At 51.8% G+C, this 23,319-nt stretch overlaps 1 protein-coding gene across 1 annotated transcript in view; it reads right to left on the bottom strand.

Moving 5' to 3' along the window:
* The window catches only part of BCR (BCR activator of RhoGEF and GTPase), a 123,563-nt gene that overhangs the window by 45,088 nt on the left and 55,156 nt on the right, over positions 1 to 23,319 (bottom strand). The window contains exons 2-5 of the mRNA XM_025982712.2: positions 15,776 to 15,957; positions 8,134 to 8,238; positions 7,613 to 7,798; positions 2,013 to 2,120 (exon numbers count right to left, since the gene is read on the bottom strand). Coding sequence (XP_025838497.2) covers positions 2,013 to 2,120; positions 7,613 to 7,798; positions 8,134 to 8,238; positions 15,776 to 15,957 — 581 coding nt within the window. The remainder of the gene's footprint in view (positions 1 to 2,012; positions 2,121 to 7,612; positions 7,799 to 8,133; positions 8,239 to 15,775; positions 15,958 to 23,319) is intronic.

Raw genomic sequence — 23,319 nt, 5'->3', positions numbered from 1 at the left:
GGTACCTCTCTTGAGAGTTTAACGCCCCTCATAGTGATTACTCCTCCATACACCTGTCTCAGCAATTCCTGAGGGGTGCAGGGGATGAGAGGGGTGTGAGAGCTGAACATGAGTCTCTGCAAGTCAGCGTGGGCCTGGGAGGCAGCCCTCACACCACGTGCCTCTGGGCAGTACCATGCACACAAGCATGCAGAGGTAGGTTGAGAAATCCTGCCTCAAAGAATCTGGCTTAATCCCACACTTTTCAAATTTAACTTGGTCCCCAGAGGCCCTGTTCCCAGAATTCTCAAACATCTATCGTGTGGGAGCTGGCATTCCACAGAACCCAGCTTGGGCAACTCTGGCTTAAGTGGATGCTGCCCTAGCTCATTTTCAGGACTGGGAGGAGATGAGGGGCCACTGCTCCACTGCTCCCTGTCCTAGAGGTAACTGTCCTCCCCAAGCCTGAGCTGTGACCCCTGGAGTGCAACCTCTGCATGGCCTGCTGCTTCTATTTCCTTTGGCTTCATTTTGCTCCGTCTGGGTGGTTCCAATTTCTCTGGGTCTCTTTTAAAAACATGGGTGGGGAACCAAAGCGGATGCTGCCTAGAAGGGACAAGCTTCATGGAGGGCCAGCTTTCAGCACGTCCCAAGACGCTGTCTCCCTCCCAGTATCCTTGCCTCAGCTCAGAGTCCCACTCGTGCAGTGGGACCACATGACCCCTGGGTGGTAACTCACCATTGCTTCCTCCTTCCTCTATAGAAACCTGTGTGGGTGGACTTGAACTTGGCCCCCTCTAACTGTAGCATGCTCTTAAAGGATTAGATCTCTAATTTGTTAAGGTCACTCGGGATTTTGCACCAACATGCCAGCTGTTAGGGGTGGGGGGATGGTGGTTTGCTAAGTGAATGAGCTAAAGAAAGGTGTGGCCTAAATGTTCCAGGCAAAACAGAGCACACAGGGAGGGATGTCTGGAGCCAGCCCAGAACCCTGGGTGCAGGTGGCCTGTTACCAGCAGGCCAGGCAGGAAGTGGGCTCCGGAAGAACAGCCCGGCACCCATTACCACCATGAGAGACCATCAACACCCACGACACGCTACCTCTTGCGACAAATTACAAAATGGCACCAAGCCCCCAGAACAAAGCCAGGTATGATAGGGTGTAAGGGAGACCCCACTCATTCCCTTTTTCTAGTTTCCATTTATTTTTCTTATGCTAATTTCTCTCATGGAATCTTTCCACCCAGAACCCTTGTTTGGAGGAGGGAGGGCAAGTCGGAGCTCTGAGGAGCTGGAGGCATCACAAGCAATGACAGGCCCAGAAAGTGGGAAATGTGACCCAGCTGCACAGGGCAGAAGCAGGATGTGGCAGGCTACAGAAAGCCCTCGCTGGGAGCGTGGAGAGGTAGGTGCTGCAGGCTTGGTCTAGGGGCGGCACCCACCCCGATGACCTGCTCATCCTCTCTGTATCTGATGTGCTCTTTTGAGGCCCCTCATGCTAACATTCGGGCTCGAGGTTTCAGTGGTCCTGGAGCTCTAGGCTCCCACGTATAGACAGAAAGTGGCGATGCCAATTCCACACCCCGGCACTAGCTGTTTAGTTTGCCTGGCAAGCAAGGTCCCCAGGCAGGCTAGAGAAGGAACAGTGCAAACCACACCTCCCCAGCTGCTCTCTAGCAACCAGGTGCATAGTCAGCCTCAGGACTCTCATGACTAGACCTCCCAGAACTATGGACAATGCTTACTGCACAAAGACGGTGCAAGACAGCATCTGTCTGGGGCACTCAGCAGAGCCCCAGAACTAGGCCTCAGCCCTTGGGGTGGGAGGGCACTTGCAGGGCCGCTCCCTCCTGTGTCCCCCATACTGGGCTGACAGAGCCAACCCAGAAGTATCTGGAAAGAAAGTGGAGATTTACAACCAGTAGTTGGTTTGGTGCACCTTGTTCTCCTGGGTCACAGTGTGCCAACGACCAGCCCACGTTCCATCTGTGGGAGGTGGAGGGGTGCACCCGTCTGAACAGAGTCATGAGTACCTCAGAGATTTCTGCAAACTGAGAGTTGGCCTGACAGCACTTCTCCGCCGTTTCCATGGCGACGCCATAGTTGTCTACAAAGGCTCGGTACACACCCAGCTGGCTGGCCTGCAGGGAGGAAGGAAGAGAGTGTGGGACAGGTGCGGAACACGCGTCACTGCTCCACATCTTTCTGAGAAATGGGCTTCTGTGTCCAGCTCTGTAGAAATCCCAGGTGCAGCAGACAGCACAGACACCTCAGCTCTTCTTTGCAGTTGCCTCCCACCTGCTTCCCCTCCCCACGCATCGAGTATGTTCCCCTTTTCCAAGTGACATGTTGAGAAGTGACTCACAGCCCTGGGCAGGTAAGGGCTCCCTTCCATAGCTGCTTATTCCTCCCATCCTACTCATTTACACACTGCCACAGCAGTGGCTAAAACTCAAAGTTGTCAGTGAACGCAGACAAGAGCCTACATAGGGGGGACGGAGTGGTACCTTCTCATTCTGGCTGAAGGAGACTATACACTAAGGAGGTCGGCCCCTGGGCTGTGGTGGCCACAGTGCTTCACTCTTGTCCGATCTCTCCAGAAACATAAGGAACATGCAATATAGCTGCCACTGGGGGATGAGGGGCTCCCACTCTCTAGACATGAGCCGAGCCCAAACCTGGCAAGTGGGTCCAGGTATCACACTCCATACCTGGTGTGTGGGAGACCTGCTGGTTGTCAGCTGCAAGGCAGAAGTACTTTGTCTTTTGTCAAACCAAAGATATTAATAGAGGGTCTTTTCATATAATCTTCTGGTCAGATACCCAACTGAGTAACAATGGTATGGATGTGTGTGTACACACACGCATGTGTGTATAAGCCACCACCACCTCTGGGCCCCAGGTCACCTTCAGAGGCAGCCAAGGGGAAACCAGTCCTCCTCTTGTACCAGCAAAGCCAGACCTAGGGAGGGTAATGGAGGACCCTGGTGACCAACTAGCCAAGACTTCCCATTGTAGCCGACCAGCAGCTGGAAGCCTAAAGCTTTAGCTGATCCTAGAGTCTGTTCTGGGCTGAATGTAAATTTTATTTCTATGTGTTTGCATTTATATTGAATTTTGTATTTCTTCAGATGACAATGCCAAATGCTAGTAAGCTAGGTGCCCTTGGCACTGTCTGGTCTCTGGCTTTGCTCCCGGAGGGGCTGCATGGAGGCCCTGTGTGGCTCCTACTGCACTGAGCACCCTGACATGTTGTTGCATCTCCAAACACTGATCGGTACAATGGTCAGACTCTGGAGCACTTTGTTTTCTCCCTCCTCTGCTGGCCATTGAGTGACTACTTCCACAATGAAGCTCTGCTTCAGGCACTGTCACCACAGCTACAAATCACTCACTCAGACACAGTGGGGCCAGTGGCAGGAGAGATACACGATAAGTCAACAGACATGTAATATAGCAAATGTCTCAGAACAGAGCAGGGGTTAAAAGCTATGGTGCTGCTTCAGAGAATGTGTCAGGAGCCCTGAGGGGACATTACCGTTGACATGCATAACCTCAAAATTCCTATGGTGAAATCCTAACTCCTGGCACCTGAGAATGTGACTGTATTTAGAGACAGGATAAGAGGTGATGAGGTTAAAATGAAGTTGTTAGGGTGGGTCCTAATCCAGGATGATGGGTGCTTTTATAAGCGATAAGGACACTGACCAACAGGGGGACCCGTGTGAAGACACATGAAGACTGCGGCCATCTGCAAACCAAGGACAGAGGCCTCAGGACAGACCAACCCTGACGGCACTTTGATCCTGGGCTCTTCTAGCCTCCAGAACTGTGAGGAAATAGATTTCTGTGTTCAAGCCATCTGGATTGGCAGCCCTAGCAAACTGATGGGAGTTCCAAGAGAGGTGAACCCCTTCCATTCCTTCTCCTTTTCCCCAAGGAGCTCCCACTTTCCACGTGACTTTTGCATAGTGCCAAGCAATCTCATCTCACATGTTTAATCTGAAATGGAGCTGGACCAGTAATAGGATAAATGGAGATCATGTGCCTCCTGATATGAGGCACAGAGGAGGACACAATATCACTGCTGCAGCTTGTTTTGTTTTCACAGAAATGCAGAACTTGAGTCTATTCCTGAGAAAACATCAGACAAGCCCAATCTGGCCTGTACCCTTCAAGAAATGTCAAGGCGACAAGCAAAGGCCAAGGAACTGGTATAAACTGAAAAAACTAAAGAGATGTGAAAACCAAGTCCATCTTGTGCCCTCGGATTGGATCCTGAATCAGGGAATGAAAGTGCCTATAAAGAACATGATGGGGGAGTCTGGGTGGTACAGTCTGTTAAGCATCTGACTCTTGATTTCAGCTCAGGTCATGATCTCAGGGTGGTGAGATTGAGCCCCATGTCAGGCTCTGCTTGAGAATCTGTCTCCCTCTGCCTCTCCCACTTGTACTTTCTTTTTTAAAAAAATATTTTTAAGGTTTTATTTACTTATTAGAGAGAGAGAGAGAGAGAGAGAATATGAGCGGGGGAGGGGCAGAGAGAGAAGCAGATTCCCCAAAAAGCAGGGAGCCAGATGCGGGACTCAATCTCAGGACCCTGGAATCACGACCCGAGCCAAAGGCAGATGCTTAACCAACCGAGCCACCCAGGTGCCCCCCAAAATAAATATTAAAAAAAAAAAACCTGATGGCTAACTTGGGAGAAATTTGCATTTGTACTATGTTTTAGATAACAGCACCACACCACTGTGAAAGTTTCTGAATTTGATCACTGTACTATGGGGTTATGGAATACGTTGTCTTTGTTTTTAGCAAATACACAATGAACTATTTGGGGTAAAAGGGCAAAAGTACCTGCAATAATTATTCAGCACATTCACGTGCACACACACACATATATAAAAATGAGAGAGGAAAAGATAAAACAAATTTGGCAAAATGTTTCAACTGGTGGATCTGGCACATGGGAGTTCTCGGACTATTTCTGCACCTCTCTGGAACTTTGAAATGATTAGAAAGACAAAAAAAAGAGCCTGACAAAATTTCAGCCCGAGACAGACCCCTAAGCAGCGGCATTTAACCCATACATTCCCACAGGAAGGGGAGCCCAAGGCTTTCTGAGCTACCAGAAATCCCTGGGGAAGGGGAGGTGCTACGGCTGGGGCAGGGCATCACAGGCTCTTTTGGTCCTAAGACTCTCCTAGCTGGGAGCCTGCTGAGGTGACACTGGGCTGACCCTGCTGTGCTGTCAGAACGGGACAGGGGAGCCCTAGCACCCAGCTCAGCGGCACCCATGAACATTCTTCACACAGTTCCTGGGGCATGACTTCCTGCTGTAGCCCCACCACCCCTCTCTCTAGTCCTGCTGCAATGTCTGACCCACAAAGCTAGTTCAAGGATACCGGGAAAACCAAAGGAAACCACCTCAATTCTGGGGTCCATCAGACTATGAAAATTTGTAAGAGAAGTCTCTGAGTGATGTTGGAATGTTATTTGGGGAAGAGTGTTGGGTGCAGTTTCTTTTCAACAATATGATTCTCCAGTTCTCAGGAAGGCTGCAGGCTGAGCCAAATCTACTAGGTTTAAACCTGCTGACACTTCACACAGGGAGAAATAGGGTAGGGAGCACTTCAAAGATGGGGGTTGCTGCACCAACACAGCCTCCTACTTTCTGGCCATAGAGAAAGGGGTCTCACATGGTGGGAATCTGAACAGAAAAGCAAAAAGTTTCATGTGTTTCTTGTACTTTCACTCCAGCCTGGGGTCCAAGGTGTCTTGTAGCCCAGGGTAGTGGAGAGAGAGGACTACCAACAGGAAGAAGGCCACACCTTGGAGTAGAACGCTCTAGCCCAGGCACAAGCCAAGGCAAGGACTGGGTCTGGGCCAGCTGGGTGTCTGGGCAGCCCAGGGGGCCATGCTCTGCATACCTAGAGGAGGCCTGTGACCTTGGGAGGGGGGACCAGCTCCACACTTTAGACCTGCTGGGGTGGGGGCCTCCTTTCCACACATATTGGAACCTCACACACTGGAAGACAGACATCGACCAGATAGCTCTCATTTGAGTTTTCTCCTTCCTCTTGCAGGTACCTTAACTGTTTCCTCCTTTTGGACAAGTTTTAGCTGGCCCACGCCTTGGTTAAATAAGCACTTTGAGCCAATCCCCATCCCAGATGTGGCCTGGCCAGTGCCAAGGGGCCTGCCAACCCCCTTTATTTGACTGCTAAGTTTTACTGGTCCCGCTGACTTTTTTTTTTTTTAAAGATTTTATTTATTTATTTGACAGAGAGAGGGAGAGAGAGCACATGCACAAGCACGGGGAGCAGTAGAAGGAGAGGGAGAAGTAGGCTCCTCGCTGAGCAGGGAGCCCAATGAAATGTAGAGCTCCACCCCAGGACCCCTGGGATCATGACCTGAGTTGAAGGCAGATGCTTCATGGACTGAGCCACCCAGGCACCCCATGGTCCTGCTGACTTTTTTAAAAGCCATATCCTTGGCTCCTCTGGGGTCCTGTGGTCAGCAAAGGGTCATAGAGGCCCCTTACCTGCCTTCTTGGTGGGCCCCTTTTGTCCCGATAAGTTGTTTCTGCCTCTGGGACCTGAACTGGGACCCACAGCCACCTCTGCCAAAAGGATTCCTGGTCAGTATGGGCTCAATAAACCCTTTCAGAAATTCTTTCTGTCATCCAGCATCACTTGTCCTTCAGTTTTATGGCCCAAGAAGGCAGAAGGAAAAGCACTCTTTTTGGAAAGAAGCCAATATTACACTCCCAGCAAGTGGCCCAGAGTTCCTCAGTCTTCTCACTTCCACAGTGGTTGGGGCAGGACCTGCCTTACAGGGCTGCCTCAGCTCAGGTGAGATGGGCACCTGTAGGCTCTCCTGTGCCCCACTACTCAGGAGCCAGGCAGCCTCACATTGCGAGGCTGTGCCTCAGTCTACGCTCTGCAGGGACAAACCACCTGCCCTGCATTTCTCCAACCTGTCTGTAAGAACCAGCTGTGATTCCTACAAGGCATGAGTGTCACTGTCAAAGTCATCATTAAATATGGCTGCAGGTTGTGAAAAAAAGCTGCTGGGAGGAGCTAAGGGCCACATAATGCCTTATTTTCCCACTTCTCTCTGCCAGGGCCCTCCTTTAGGTTTTTTTTTTTTTCTTTCTTTCTTTCTTTTTTTTAGATTTTGTTTATTCATGAAAGACACAGAGACAGAGGCAGGGGCAGAAGCAGGCTCCTCACAAAGAACCTGATGTGGGACTCAATCCCTGAACGGGGATCACACTCTGAACCGAAGGCAGATGCTCAACCACTGAGGCACCCAAGCACTCCCACTCCTTCAGGCTTTAGGAACACTTTCCCCACTACCTTGATTTTTACTGACCATGTCTCTCCACCCCACACCACTTAAAAAAAAAATTCTCCAGGGGCGGCTGGCTGGCTCAGTCAGTACAGCATGCGACTCTTGATCTCGGGGTCATGAGTTCAAGCCCCATGTTAGGTGTGGAGCCTACTTAAAATAAGGGCTCCACATCCCAGAGCCTTTGACAACACACGCCCACAGAACAAGGGAGAGGCTGGATCCCTGCAGAGCCGCAAGCTCCTGGGAGACTGCCGTGTACCTGTTCCAAGTCACTCACCAGCTTCTGGAAGAGATCACCCACTCGCTGCTGGTGACTCCACTGCTGTACTCGGGGGAAGAGCCCATCATAGAACTCCTTGTGGATCTCATAGAGCTCAGGCACTTTGAAGAAGATGGTCTCGATCTGCTGGCTTGTCAGCACCGGCTGAGAGGTGGTGGCAGCAGCCTTCAAAGGTTTCATGGGCTGGAAGAGAGCACAGGTGAGGCAGCACAGGTGACAGGTGAGAGTGGCACTGGAGAGAGGGTTGCTGTTTTTCAGGTACATGGTATGACCACAGAAAATCAGTTATGTGACATCTGTGCTTTTCTTTTTAAATTCCATTAAAAATAAAAATTTAAAGCCAGCTTGGTTTGGCACCTGTCTTATGCTAGTATCCACTATGCCAAGGGGAGGTCCAGCTTCTACAGAGGTGGAATGACCCTCCAGGGAGGGCGGGCTGCCTTCTGACTGCTGTCCTGGGACCTGGGACCTGTGAGCAGAGTGCCCCTGCCCTGCTCAGCCCCCTACCCTCTCCTCACCAGCAGCAGTGCCTCCAGGTGGCTCAGGTAAGTCTCTTCGCTAGCCAGGATTCCAGACAGGACCCATTTCCTCATCTCCATGCCTTTTTCCAAGTCCAACTCACTCTGTAGGAGAAAGAGACAAAGGTCAGACCTGGGGGTTGGCTCCTGAGGTGGCCCCTCTCAGAGAGGAAGGCCTGCTTATCAACCTGAGGCCAAGCCTCTGAGGGAAGGCTCCGTGTAGAAATAAAGGGAGACACAGGAGCCTCATCAAGTCAACCACTTGCTCATAGACACTGCAAATTCTGGAGGGTCGTCCAGCAAAGCTGAGGGCCACCCTTGGTCTTGCCAATGGGAAATGGGCAGTGTGCAGCTGAGCAGTCAGGGCAAGGCCCCCTGGTTCATGGCACTTTGTTATAGGTGCCCAGCAAACGAACACAAATGCTGATGTCAAAGGCAATGAAATCTATGTGTGATTTCCTGGTTACACCTCCCATGTGCTCCCTGACCACCAGTGAGGGAATCAGTATCAGAGACTGGCTATGCCCATGACCCACCCATGTGCTGACGGGCCCCATCATAACCCATGGAAAGTGATGTAACACTCTTGCCCATGCTACTGGTTTCCCACCTGTGGCTGAACATGAACAACCATACAGCTCTGTGGCAGCCCTTGGGCATAGAACCAGAGCACTGGCCCTGTGGTCCACTTTGCCAAAGCACTCAGGGGAGATCACTGATCTGGGGCAGGCTCCTGGCTCTTGGCACTGCTGACATCTAGGGCTCGAGGATTCTCTTTAGGATGCTGGGGGGACTTGGGTGTTGAGCAGCATTTCTGGTCTCCATCCAAAAGATGCCAGAAGCAACACTCCCCTCCCAACCCTGGCTGGGACAGCCACAAATGTCTGCAGATATTGCTACATGTCCTCTGGGGTCAAATTATGCCTACGTGAGAACCACTGGGTTCCAGAAAGGCCTGGCCTTCAGGCTAGTTCAGGTCTCACAGTGTCTCTATAGCACCCAGAATCAGGACTCCAGCATGGCCCTTCTGTGTGCTTCCCATCCTGCTGGCCCTTGCCACTTCCCTGGACTGGGAGAAGGGAGCTACCCTGGTGCAAATGGGTGGCTCAGCAAGAAGCACCCAGAGCCAGGAGGTGGGGGACAGGGCCACAGAGTCAGGCCTGCCCACTGAACACCTGGCAACTGAGTCTCAGGCAACTGCCCTCCTGCCCGGAGCATCAGTTGCCTGGGTATAAACTGGGGAAGGAAGGCTCAATCCCTGGGTCCCACCTGCTTCTGCTTTCTGGGTCCCTGGGGCTTGTACCACATCCTCACTGCCCACTGGGACCATCCAAAAAGTCTTCTTGAACCACTACTTTGTTCTGGGAATCTCTCAGTGTGCATGAGCCAGGGCATGCATATGCTTGTATGTGTGTGCATGCCCAAGTGTGTATGTGTACTCGTGTGTGTGTAGGGGGCAGCTGCCATGATCATGGCTAAGCATCACTCCAGAGAAAGCACACTCAGGTCCCACCCCATACAGACACGACCCCCCACCCCCCGGCCCACCCTAGGGCACAACGGGCAGCGGCTCCACAGGCAGAAACCTCCAGGACATGCTGTGCCTGACCTGGAAACTTCCTGTGCCAGCTCAGTACCTGGAACACATAGGTGTTCCATGAAGATATAATGAATAAACAAACCAATGAATGGATCTAGGATGCTTGGCTGGGCCCTATTTTTGGCTGTATCTTTGTGAGGTTCTGAGGTCCCTTTCTGGAACCCTTGTCTGTTTGACAAGCAGGTGCCAAGATCCAGAACTGTCAGCTTAGCCCATTCCACAGTCAGCAAATCTGCGGCGCACAGTGCACAGACATGCAGGGTAGGGGCCACTGACACCTCGTCTCATCTGAGCTCACCGAGGTCACACCATGAATGGTGGCAGTGTGTTGGAGAAGCACCTCTCAGCTGCCCCTGAACGTGCTTCCCACTGTGTCCAGGTGCCATCTGTGCCTCAAGCAAGGGCAGATGTAAAGGTGAAGGGCACAGCAGGCTCCTTGAGCAGCAGTGGCCACCCACCCAGTCCTACTGTGTCCGAGGAACAATCCCGCTACTGTGAGCACTGGCGCGGGGGGGTGGGGGGGCGCGGGGGGGGGGGCACATGGCGAGCCCCACCCAGCACGAGATGCCGGTACTCACGTGGGTGGCAGTGCGTCTCATTCCCACCCACACAATTTGGAAAGCTGGGAGGAAAAAGAGCGCAGGCAGGATGGCGCCAACTCCAGCTCTCACTGTTTCGCAGGGCGCGGCCAGCTCAGGGGACGGTCTGGCCCGGGGAATGTGCCAGGCTCGGGAGAAGACACGGGTGTGGATACCTCTCTGTGGACCAGTGCTCGTCTCCCCGAGCCCCAGAATGGTGCTGGAGGCTGGGGGCAGACAGGGACGGCTCAGAAGCCAGCCAACGGCACCTTGAAGGAGAGGGCACGAAAGAAATGCAGACAATGAGGGAACAAAGGGCAGGGCCGGGGCCAGGGTTATTTATAGCTTTGCCTTGTGCACGTGCCAGTTCTGGAAAGGGCATGTGAGTCCAGTCAGGACCGGGACGGCAGGGAGATCCTGGTGGAGAGGAAGCCAGAGGAGAAGGGCGACTGGAAAGAGAAGCGGCCAGCTGGAAGGCAGGCCTCTCACCTCTGCTGGGGAGGGAGGAAGCCACACTGACCTGAGGCTGCAAGAGCGGATAAAAACAAACTGGACGTGACAAAGGGGAAAAGGCCGACAAAGAGACCCAGGTGAACAGAACTGCCACCAGGCCCCATGAGGGCAGGAGCTGGACCTGAGTGGCAGGAGTATGGATGGCAGGATGGAATCTGGGGAGCACTCTTTACCCCCAGCCCCAACCTGGGGGAGCCAGGGTGATCAGGGAATCAAACTCTGGCTGTGAAGGGGTGGGCTGCTTCCAGCTGGGAGTTGGCAGCCAGTTTGCTGGACAAAGGACCCTTCCTCTCTGGGTAGGGGCCATGCCTTTGCTTGGCAACAGGGACACCCACCATCCTGGAGCCTGGACAGCAGAGGGCCAGGGGCTGGCCTCCACACAGGGACCCAAGCTCTTGGAAACCCAGTCCTCTGAAAAGAGCATCAACATGTAGGGGAGGCAATGCAATTCTTTGTGTCTGCCCCACTGATGATAAACCAACCTGGGAGGGCTCTTAGGAGGAAGAGTATAGGCAGGGCTGGCACCAAACACCTGCTGTCTCCAACTCTGCAGGGAGGACAGGTGTGAGCAAATATTATCCCTGTTTAAGTTGTGTAAGGCAGGACCCAGAACTAGGCAATGTGGCCAAGATGAGCCACAGTGGCACAGGCACCATTTATCCTGCTGTGCCTGGTGCACAGCCTTACTGGGGCACCTACATGATCAAAGTGTCCCTAACCACTGAATCATAAAAGTGAATAAACTTGTGGTTGATCAGATAAAAGCTCTAGTCAGAGTTATAATTTCTGTTCCATGAGCCCAGCTCTTGATCAGATTTACTCAATGTGGTGACGACCAGTAGCAAAATTATAAAGCAGGTCTGTCTTCAAATACTCCTGAACCAGCGTTTACTACCCTTATAAAAAATGCAAATTTGACTTCTGAGTAGGAGTGATTGATTGAACATGTGCATTTGCATTGGCTTCAACCTAAAAAACAAACAAACAAAACCCTAAACAAGAACAAACCCCAAAGGGTCCACGGGTGGTCCCTGCCAAGGCAGCACACCAGGGCCACTTCTGCAAAGCCACAGACCCCAAGTATTTGTTTGCCTTCTCGGCCTCTATGTGCCCATGAGAGGCCCCTGGCTGCTGGGCTCATCCAGCTCCACCACACACTGAAGGGCCCTTGAACATGAGAAGTGTGGGCTGAGGTGGTATCAGGTCTGATGTTTCTGGGACCTACCCCCTGTTGCTACCTCAGGGACAGGGCCTGGCAGGTCACCGTGGAGAACAAAGTCACAGTGTGTTACAGAGCCCAATGAGCAGGGGCTGCTCAACAATGTCAGCTCCCCTCTCTGTGCCCCGATGTCCCTCCTTATAAACAAACAGGTGAGAGGATGTGGAGAGTCTCGAGGACCCTAGGAAAGACGGACCATGCTGACCTGGCATATTACAGGCTCTGCCTCTCCAGGATGGCAGCTGGGAGTGATGCCAGACCCTCACCCCTTTTCCTGACGTTGTTGAAGGAAGGTTACTTTCTAGCCCAGAGCTCTGATCACAGCTCCTGGGAGTGTCCATGACACTGCCTTACTCCCTCTGGTCAGTAGTGCTAGCTTTGCCCTCCCAGGGGAGAGAGGGAATGGTCATCAAAATGGCCCACATGAGGGCAGCCCGGGTGGCTCAGTGGTTTAACGCTGCCTTCAGTCCAGGGCCTGATCCTGGAGACCCGGGATCGAGTCCCACATCGGGCTCCCTGCGTGGAGCCTGCTTCTCCCTCTGCCTGTGTCTCTGCCTCTCTCTCTCTCTCTCTCTCTCTGTCTCTCTGTCTCTCATGAATAAATAAATAAAAATCTTAAAAAAAAAAAGAAAAATAAAAAAGGCCCGCATGAAACTGCTCTTCTTCCCAGCAACCCCAAAGGGCTTACTAACATGTGTCCCCACCTGGTCATGGGGAGATGGAGGATGTGTGCCTGACGGCTCTTGCCGGGGGGCAGCCTGGCCTCTCCTGCAGCTTCTGTCCCCATCTGAGATCACATGGTCATCATTCAAGGGGGAAATAGCTTGGTCAAGATGGGCAGGCACCTCAGAACATCCAGGGCTAGAGAATGTCCTAGGTAACCATGGTGACCAGGACCCACCCAGTGTGGTCTGGGTCCTTCCCAAAGCAGCAAGGCAAGGGAGCTCCTGGCCTCTGTGGACTCCCTACCTTCCCCTGGGGGCAGTGTGCCCAGAGCAGACCTGCAACCCAGGAGTTCAGCGAGCCACCTTGCTGCTATGGAGTCCTTAAGGGTCCTCCTGATTGTTCCACAGCCCAAAGAGCTCAAGCTCGGTAGAGGTTGATGAACAGGGATTCCCCGCCAGCCCGGCTGGTTGGGATTGCGTACCTCTGGCCTCGAGACCAGCATGCTGTCTGTGGGTGCCAGAAAGTGACAGCTGATTTTCATGAAACCAAAAAGAAAGAATGAAAGAAGAGAGTCTCACTGTACCGGCAGGGAAACCAAAGAGTCAAAGCTGAGTCTGTCTCCAAAGCAGTGGAGGGCCCCACCCCAGGCCTCCAAGCACCTAACCAGAGGGCTTCCGGAAGAAGGCGACACAGCCCTTTGCCAACCAAATTCTCATCTTACTACCTCACACCCTTTAGGACAACCACAACCATTATCACCCTCCCCTCCCCACCCCCCACAGAAAACAAATGCTAGCAAGAAGGTGGAGAAACCACACCTCCTGTGTGCTGTTGCGGGGGGTGTATGTGTGATATAAACTGGTGTGGCCAGTTTACCTATATGGAAAACAATACGGAGGTTCCTCAAAAAATTAAAAACAGAACTACCACAGGATCTAGCAATTCTACTTCTGGGTATTTGCCCTAAAGAACTGAAAACCAGGGTCTCAAAGAGATGCTTGTACACCTGTGTTCACAGCAGCATTACTCTTAATAGCTAAACTGTGGAAGCAGCCCAGGTGTCTCCCAACCGATGAACGCATTACCAAAACACGGTAGATGCGTACAATGTAGTATTATTCAGGCTTAAGAGGGGAATCATTCTGCAGGGTGCTATAGCATAAAGGAATCTTGGGCACATTATGCTCAGTGAAATGAGCCTGTCACGAAAAGACATACGCTGTGTGAGTCCACTTCCATGAGGTAGAGCAGCCCGATGAACAAAGAGAAAGTACAGTGGTGGGTGCCAGGGGCTGGGGGCACTGTTAAATAGGTGCAGACTTTCAGATTTACATGATAAAAAGTGAGGGGGACCAATGGTGCTGACGGCCACACAACAAGGTGAATGCCGTTCAGACCACTTGACGTACAGTTCAAAATGGTTAAGAAGGCAAATTTTACATTACATGTATTTGAACGGAATAGAAAAAAAAATTCCCATCTTATCCAGACGTTCCCTGACACCTGCTCTGGGCCAGGTGGTGTGCTCGGAATTGGCGAGCCCACCTCTGGCAAGGACAGATGTGTGAGACAGGTCTATGGGCTCCCTCGGGGGGGCCCAAGGAGAGCAGGCATTGGGATCTGGACAGACTCCAGGACAGATAAGCCTCTGAGCATGGCTGAAAGGTAAGGGCAGAACTCCAAGTCAGTGTAGACAGGATTTGAGAGCAGGAGCCTAGTGGTGGTGGGCAGCCAAGCTGCATGGGGTCTGGGGTACAGGGAGGGCAGATCAGCCTCTTGGAGCAGCGTTGTCCCAAGTTCAGGACTCAGGCTGAACTTGGACGGGAAAGAGCCCCATCTGTACCAATCATGCTTGCAAAGCAGGAAGCAAGAGATGCACTGAGAAAGGCAAGGTAGGTAAAAGAGTGTCATCTGAGGACTTAGGAAGCCTTCAAACTGGTACCTGTGTGGGCCTGAGCAAGTAATTTCACCTCTTTGGACCTCAGTTTCCTAATCTGTAAAATAGTGAAATCAGGTATTTGGGTAAAAAGCTGCACAAGGGGGGAGTCTAGGTGGCTCAGTTGCTTAAGTATCTGCCTTGGGCTCAGGTCATGATCTCAGGGTCCTAGGTTTGGGATCCCCGCTCAGTGAATCTGCTTCTGGCTCCCCACCCAGGGAGTCTGCTTCTCTCTCTTCCTCGGCCCCTCCCCACCACTTGTGCATGCTCTCTTTCTCTCATTCACAAATAAATAAAATCTTTAAAAACAAACAAACAAACAAAACGCTGCACAAGGCAAGTATGGGTATGTGTCACACCTGGGCTTCCTCTCCCATCCTTACATTTCAGAAAGGGAAGCCTGCCCAGCGCCAGGGTCTTTAGAAATCAGAAAAGCATAATTAAGAAGCAGTCCCACAGAGAAGGCACTAGCCCAACAGAGGAGCGACTGCAGTGAAAAGATACGCTTCTGGCACCTCCTACCAACAATGGATAAAAAGCAACTTTCTCTCTTGTTTTTCAACCTGGAGGGGACATCAACAGAAACAAGCTAAGCAAAAGAGGGAAGGTATTTGTCCTGTTCCAAAGAGGAGATGACAACAGGACTGTTAATGACAATGCAACCTCAAGGGCAAGACTCTGGTCAAATGGATGGAGTCCTCAGGAGCACCCTTTCTAGTGAAAAGGAGCCAGTGCACTGTGAGCAGCACAAGGAGAGCAGCCCAGATGCTGTCCCCCTCCTCTGCCCCGCAGCACCACCGCTGGGGCGGCCACTGGTCCTGCTGGTAGGACAGGGGTGGTGCTCTCAGCCTCCACATGTGCTGCCTACGTCCTGCATGCTCAGCTGACAGTTCCATGATCTCACTGCTCAAAGCCTCCAGGGGGCCGTCTCCAGGCCAGCAGGTACCAGATAGGGGACTGAAAAAGGCATTTTTAGTGACTTCAGCTATCGGTTGCTCCTGATTGCACCTACTCATCACTTATGCCTGAGAGAGCAGATGTGCTTCAGGGTGCCTTCAGGAAGTGGACAGTAGGCCAGAGCCAAGCCCAAGCCCTCCTTCACAGCCGGGCCCTTCCCCCTTGGGACTCACCACTTTGGTGGACTCCAGGGTTCCTGAGGCCAGTGTGTCCCGGCTGCCCCTGCCTTTGCTGCCAAGATGGGGTGAGGAGGAGGGCGAGTCATCGATGTAGGGCAGCCCCTCCTGGTGCCGGCGCTGCTCCTCAGCCCGGTCCGCAGCACAGCCATACCCAGGTGGCGTTCCAAACGACGCATCTGTGTGTGTAGAGAAGCAGCTTGTTAGAGACAGTGAGGGGGGCCACACCCTACATGTCCCAGCAGGCACTGGCTGATGATGTCGGGCATCCAGGGGTGTTGAACAAGGACTTCAGGTAAGCTGACCTCACCTTCACAACCAGCTAAGTGAAGACCACAGGGCAGATGGGGCTGAAACTGTGGCACACTCCCCAGACTATATGAGACTGGGCTTTCAGGACACTGTCTGGGGCACATAGTACTTGTATCAGGAGTGGGCCTGAGCAGCTACAGAAAGATGGAGCCCAAAGGCTAGCATCTTGCTATCAGAGACGGTCCTTATGCACCTGTCCATGGGGATCTGATGGGGTGAGGAGCACAGATCATGCCGGTCCAAGCACAAGCCCCAGCCCTTGTGAGCAGTGCCCCAGGCCAGCCAGTCCCAGCCCAGGGAAAGGGTGCTGGAGCGCCTTCTCCTTACTCCACCTTTTGCCTTGGCTGACTCTTCCCATCTAGTCCACCAAAATCCCAGACCACCAATCTGAGTATACCTGTGAGGACAGAGTATCTTACCCTCTAGCCGGCTCCCTGCTGCTCAGGGCTATCGAGTTATAGAGAATAATACCTCCATCCTAAAGGTACCTGAAGACAGTCACCCCTTTCTCCCTAGCAAAATCACAAAGCCCACTCTCCTTTGCCTGTCTTTCTGTAGCTCTGTTTTCAGAACTATTCTCATCCAGTGGATCCTCACCAAGACTTTAACCCACAAGGGCCTGGCCCATTCCAAGCCTCATGTGAGTGTGACCTAACTCCTTCAAGGGCTCCGTCACAACACATGGGCTTTTTGAGAAGTCATCTTGATTGGGTTACGTTGTCTTCCCCATGACTCACTGGCAACCAGCCCTGTCCAACGTCACCACCACAGGGGACCCCTGCAGTGTTTATTTACCAGTTTACAACAACTTCCGCCACTAAGCACCCATAGCAACGAGGCCAGTAGGCACAGGCTTCCAGAGTAGACCTGGCAATTCTAGAAGTTCTCAGTTCTTCCCACGTGGCAGCTGAGAGGACCTGTGGCTGGAGAGGCCAGGTGCTCGCCATATCGGCTATGATGGCTGCCAGTGCACTGTGAGACTCATCCACTACATCCCAGCTTCCTCACACACCTCTGCCTCTCCCACATTCTCCACCTCAGTGGGCCAGCAGGTGGCATGCCCTCTAACAGGTGTCCCTAGCCCTGGGTATGTATTAGTGCCAGCTTCAAAATCAACAGAGACCTATAGAATCAGACACCCAGGGAGGTCTGGGCCCTGCTGGTTGTACAGGCTTCCCAGGGGTTCCAGCAGGAAGCAGGGCTGAGACTGCTACATTAGCATAAGCTGGCATCTGGCACTGTGCTGGCTGTCTCCCTGACCCACACTGTGTCCCTGCTGCCTGTGTGCAAGCAGTGACCACAAAGGCCAGGTGGAGCCCTGCTGCTGTGTGTGTCCATAGGAGGGTCCCAGCAGAGGCTGGTTCTGGGATGAAAGTAGCAGACAGGGTGGAGGACCCTGAGAGCTGGGTGGGCTCCTACCCTGTGCCCTAACAACAAGCTGTACTGAGGTCCCCTGGTCTCCTTAGTCCATGGGCTACTGTGGGGGCTCCTGGTGCCATCGCCATGTTGGTTATCAATGCTCAGCCCTGCTGGGGCCAGGATAGTCAGAGGCCAAGGTCAAGTTCTGTGTCCTCTTAAGAGTCTGCAAAGGTGCTCAACTAGCTCTTGCCTGGCATCCCTGAAGACAGATGTGGAGGGTTTAAATGTATTAAAAAGCACAGAACCCTGTTAAATACAGAATGCTAATCTCACACCCTACCCCCAAAACAAGTCTGACTTCAGCTTCTGCTTCCTTTTGGGGTATCACAGATTTTTTTTCTTTAACCAAAATGAACACAGAGGACTTCTTGTCCATTCAACATCCATGATATGAACCCTGTATCACAGCAGCCTCTACTGAAAAATTGCCCTCTGTGGGAGCTGCATCCAAAGGCAGTCCGGGCCCTGGACAGAAGGCTTTGGCTGCCAGATGCCTTCCTCATGGGTAGTCTGAATGATCCCCCTGGGCTGGGGGTGGGGGTATCTTTATTTCTGCAACCCAGGACATGTCCTCCAGGGGACAGGTGGGCTGATTCTAGACCCTGGGATGCGAATTTCCCAGAAGTGAGGCTCTGGTCCTGTCTAGGTTGCTATATACCTGTGAGAATCAGTGCAGGTCACTTAAGCGGTCTGTGTCTCAGTTTTCCTGACCTTATCATCAGGCGTGTGAACTAGACAACGGATGGAGGCTTGGCTCTGCTTTAAGCCGTTACAGTCACTGTGCAGGTCAGCCAGCCATGCCCTGCCTACCTCCTGACCTCACCTCCTTCACAGCGTCTTACTCTGCTCCCCACTCTTCCTCTGGGCCCAGCTTTTACATTAGCTCAGAACTTTCACTGTCCACACATCCTCTCTAGGAAACTATAAACTTTTTTTTTTTGAAATAATAATGTTTTTAAGAAGCCAACAACATATTCATCATCTAGAAGAGCATCCTTAATCTGAGCACCATCACCGGATATCCCAGCCTGTGACTACACTGAGCTCACATTAAAGGTCAAATTAATACTGAGTGATGCCCCAAGTAAGAACTTTAGGGTCAAACTCAGGGTCCTAGGGCTTGCTCCAAATACTGCAAGACTCCACATCTGCAAAACGAAGTGCTATGCTAGCTTAGCAACATCCTGACTAAAAAAAAAAAAAAAAAAAAACCTGTGCAAAACCAAGTGCCTGGCAAAAGGTTTGCTGGCCAGGGCCATGTGGGGCTGCTGAGCCTGCTGTAGACACTTCCCACCCACCAGGTGAGACAGAGAAGCCAGGCTCCACAGCCAGACTCAATGGGGCAATTAGGAGGATCAGGGCAACTCAAAGTCAGCTGTCTCCCACTCTGCACACATCTCTCTACACTGACATCCGAGAAACCAATGCTTTTAAGTCTGGATTCCAGATAGCTGGTCATTCATTGCTGGGCTACCTTCCACCAGAGGCTTCAGCTCACTGTCCTGGCTAACCCAGAACCCCCAGCCTGCTCCTGCAAATGTGATAGGGCAAGGAGGAGAGCCCTCCTTTCCTCTTCCTCCATCTTAACTGACACATAGGGACCCATCTTCCTTTCACACTTTCACACTTCTGGGGTCCCCATACCTCCTCGAGCATATCGTCTATTCCCGGGAGGCTTCGGGAGCTGCCATTTCCCAAGAACCAGAGCAAAGTGAGAGAGGGGCCTTGCTGTCCTCTCTTCTACCAGGAATATCCAGTGGGAAAACCTCTCTGGGGCTCATTCCCTCCAAGGACAGGGCACCTGGTGGCCGAGCTAACCTTGGTGCTTCCTGCAAAGTTCTACCCAAAGCTGAAAGCAAATACTGGTTTCAGAGGGGGTGGGCCTGTCATCCCACAGCTATGAGAGGCTCAGGGAAATGAGGGCTGATCCACACACAGAGCGGCGAACCAGCAGGGAAGAGGGCGGGGGCAGAGGGAGCAAGACCCACTCAGAGTTGGCAGGCAGCGGCCAGCTTAGCGTGGAAAACGGATGTGCACAATGAAATCCCAAACCTCCTCCTCTCCAGGCAAGTCGGCTTAGCAGCCACAATCCTGGCACTCTGCAAATCTAAAACCTAGTCTTTGATGCAAGGAAAAAAGGCAACCCCCACACCTGCCAAGTGGGAGGACTAAGTCCCTGTCAGCCCAGATCACATCCTCTTCTCACACCTCAAGGACAACACTGGTTAAAAAAACAAAGCAAAACAAAAAAACTTTCAAAAAATTAAATGTAGAATTACTATGCGATCGAGCAATTCCACTTCTGGGTATGCACGTAAAAGAACTGAAAGCAGTGGTGCAAACAGATATTTGCACATCCGTGCTCCTAGCAACATCATTCACAACAGCCAAACTGTGGAAGCAAATCAAACATCCACCGATGGGTGACTGGATAAGCCAAATGTGATATGGAAATACAACGGAATACTACTTGGTCTGAAAAAGTAAGACAATTCTGACACATGCTACAGCATGGATGACCCTGGAGGACATTATGCTAAGGGCAATAACCCTGTCACAAAATGACAAATTCACTGTGTGAGTCCACCTATATGACAGACCTTGAATAGTCAGATTCATGGAGATAAAGAGTTCGATAGTGGGGGCCAGGGGCTGGGGGAGGAGGGATGGGGAGTTGTTTTGTGGGTACAGAGCTTCAGTTTGGGAAGATGAAACAGTCCTGGAGAGAGGGATGGTGCTGCACAACAGTGTGAACGTGCTTAACACCCCCGAATAGTATACCTAAGAGTGATTAAAATGTCCCATTTGATGTTATATGTAACAAGTACCTACCACACACACACACACACACACACACACACACACACACACACACACCCTGTGAGGTCCCTCCCAGACAGGGCAATGCTTGGGTAGCTGAGCCAGGGGAGGGGGTAGGGTGCAGGGGAGCGTCTCTCCATCCCCTTCATCGCCAACAGCCCCCTGCAACCATGTCTAAAATAAGCAGAGAACCAAAACTTCCAAGCAGTGTGCTTCCTGAGCTGATGGGGGGGGGGGGGGGGGCTGGGTGGTAGGTACCCAGGCTGCATCACAGGTTTCTGCGGGTTTAATAACAAAGGACAATAAAGGAAGGCCTTGCTCATGCTCTGTAAGCACAGCTTTCAAAGGAGCCCTGGTGTCTGTCACACAGCCAGACCAGTCAAACTGGCACAGCCACTGTTCCAGCAGCTATCCCTCTACTCTTACAGAGTTTACACATCATCTTTTCCAAGCCACTTCCCTGTCCACCCGCATCTTCCTGACCCAGACTGGACAAGATTCCTGCCAGCCCATAAGAATCTGGTAATCACAGGTCACACCCAGTGCCAGAGCCGGATCCCCTGGCATAATAGCACCACGTGGATCCACAGCCCTGAAGCGGCTGTCCTTCCTGCTCTCAGAGGGCACATGTCTGCCTTCAAAGCATTAAATGTCCTTAGCCCAGCCTCCGGCCTGCCAGCCCCTCAAGGGAGAGCCCCAGCCTCTCCTCCACAGCCTGTCTTTCCTCAGCCCAGCCTTGGATCAAACAGCTCCAGTAACTTCGATACTCCTTCCCTGTTTTCACAGCTGTGAGCCAGGAAGTGTGCATCTCGCGACAAGGCCTCTCTCAGGCCCTGCTGGGATTTCTGCCGCAAGGGCTCCCAGGAAATGTGTGCAAAACCAAGCTCAGATCACCAGCCATAGGTCTACTGGCTGCAGCCAACCAGGGGAGGCTCTGCTGGACCCAATGTACCTGGAGGGTCCTCAGATCCTGCTTCTGTGGCCCTGCTGCCGCCACAGGTGTGGGGCCCAGATCCCAGCTCCTGTCCCACCCTCTGACCAGTGTACCCCAAGATGAGAGCCTGAAGCAAAATCCTCAGGAGGAAGAAATGTTCTCAGCCCTCCCCTCCCAAAGCAGACATGAGAACAGCTGGAAAGGGCCAGGGGAGGGATTCTGATAAACACATGACAGGGTTGAGAGGAAAGAAGGGACCTCAGGAACTTGGGTAGGAGTGGGAGGAACTCAATCATGCATCAAGACCGAGGCAGGGTGGTCTCATATCCCTGTTTACACTGTCAGCAAAGGGCTGGGCTGTATTTATTAATTGAGGTAAAAGACATTCAAACACCATCTTCTTCCTGGTTGGCCAGCTGCGGTGGGCAGGTTTCAGCAGAGGCAGGTACTGAGTCTCCCCTCCACCTCATCATATCTGGAGAAGCCCTGCTTTCCCCACTCCTGCCCTCTCCTTTCTGAACCCCACACCTCTCCTGGGCTGCAGGCATACAGCACAGTGCTAATGGTGTTGCAGGGTTGGTGACTTCCAGACAGGAGCTCACGTCCTTGGGGGTGTCCTGCCAGCTAGGCATCAGCCTCTGGGAGAGGCTCAGAAAACCCTGGCTAGGACACCCCCCGGGTCTCACCAATGGGCACACAGGTTCTACAGGTCCAAGCTAGCTCTGGACACCACGCTCATGCACAGCCTCGAGCCTTCCTCCCACCACCTGGTGCCCTGGGAACAGATTCTATCTGCAGGACTGGCTGCAGGTGTTGGGGCTCTGCTGACTTCTTTACTGTGATACTTCAGGAAAGTGAATTTCTCCAACCGTAGAAAAGCCTTGAATGTGCCCAAGCAAGCCAGTACTTTTGGAAAATACCTGCTCCCCTTTTCTCAAGCACTTCCTCTGGGTGAGGCATAGTGCTGATATCCTTGAATCCATCCTGACCCCTTAATGGGCAGCAACTTCGAGATGCTCATTTTTCAGACAAGAAAAGGAGTCTCCGAGAGAGGAACAGGTGGAGCCTGACTAGGCCCCAGGTCCACCCGTGTGACCTGCTTATCTGGTCACTTTCTGAAGACATTTCTAAAAGGTTGAGCTTATAACTATATGACTTAACAATTCCTCTCCTAGATCTATAACCAAAGGAGGACAGGTGTTTAAAGCAAAAGTTGTACTGGGATAATTCAAGCTATGTTTGAGCAGCATTATTCACAAGGGCCAAAAGGTAGAACCACCCAAATGTCCATCAACTGATAAATGGATAAAGAAACTGTGGTGTTATCTCTACAGTGGGATATCACTCAGTCTTCAAAAAGAATGAAGTACTGAGACAGGCTGAACATGAACCCCCAAAACAAGATGCCAAGTGAAGGTAGTCATAAAAGACCACATGTTGGGATCCCTGGGTGGCGCAGCGGTTTGGCGCCTGCTTTTGGCCCAGGGCGCGATCCTGGAGACCCGGGATCGAATCCCACGTCGGGCTCCCGGTGCATGGAGCCTGCTTCTCCCTCTGCCTGTGTCTCTGGCTCTGTCTCTGCCTGTGTCTCTGGCTCTGTCTCTCCTTCTATCTCTCAAGAATAAATAAATAAAATCTTAAAAAAAAAAATTAAAAAAAAAAAAAGACCACATATTGTCTGATTCCATTTACATGAAATGTCCAGAAGAGACAAATCCAAAGACAGAAAGTAGATGCTTAATGAGTATGGGATTTCCTGCTGCAGTGATGATGGTGTTTGGGAACTAAATAGAAGTGGTAGTCACACAACACTGCGAATACACTAAATGACGAGTTGTTTGCTTTGAAATGTTTAGTTTTACATTGTCATTTCACCTCAAAAAAAAGAAATTAAGAAAGAAAGAAAGAAAAAGAAAAAAAGAAAGAAAGAAAGAAAAAAGAAAGAAAGAAAAAGAAAAAAAGAAAGAAAGAAAGAGAAAGAGATCTGTTTTCCTCTGTTAAAAGAAGGAATCTGGAACATTATACAGTGGTTTCCTGAAGACCAAGAACATCGTTC

Source organism: Vulpes vulpes, chromosome 10 (assembly GCF_048418805.1).
Source record: "Vulpes vulpes isolate BD-2025 chromosome 10, VulVul3, whole genome shotgun sequence".
Lineage (NCBI taxonomy): Eukaryota > Metazoa > Chordata > Mammalia > Carnivora > Canidae > Vulpes > Vulpes vulpes.
The sequence above is the reverse complement of the archived record's forward strand: the minus strand, read 5'-3'. Positions and strand labels throughout refer to the sequence as shown.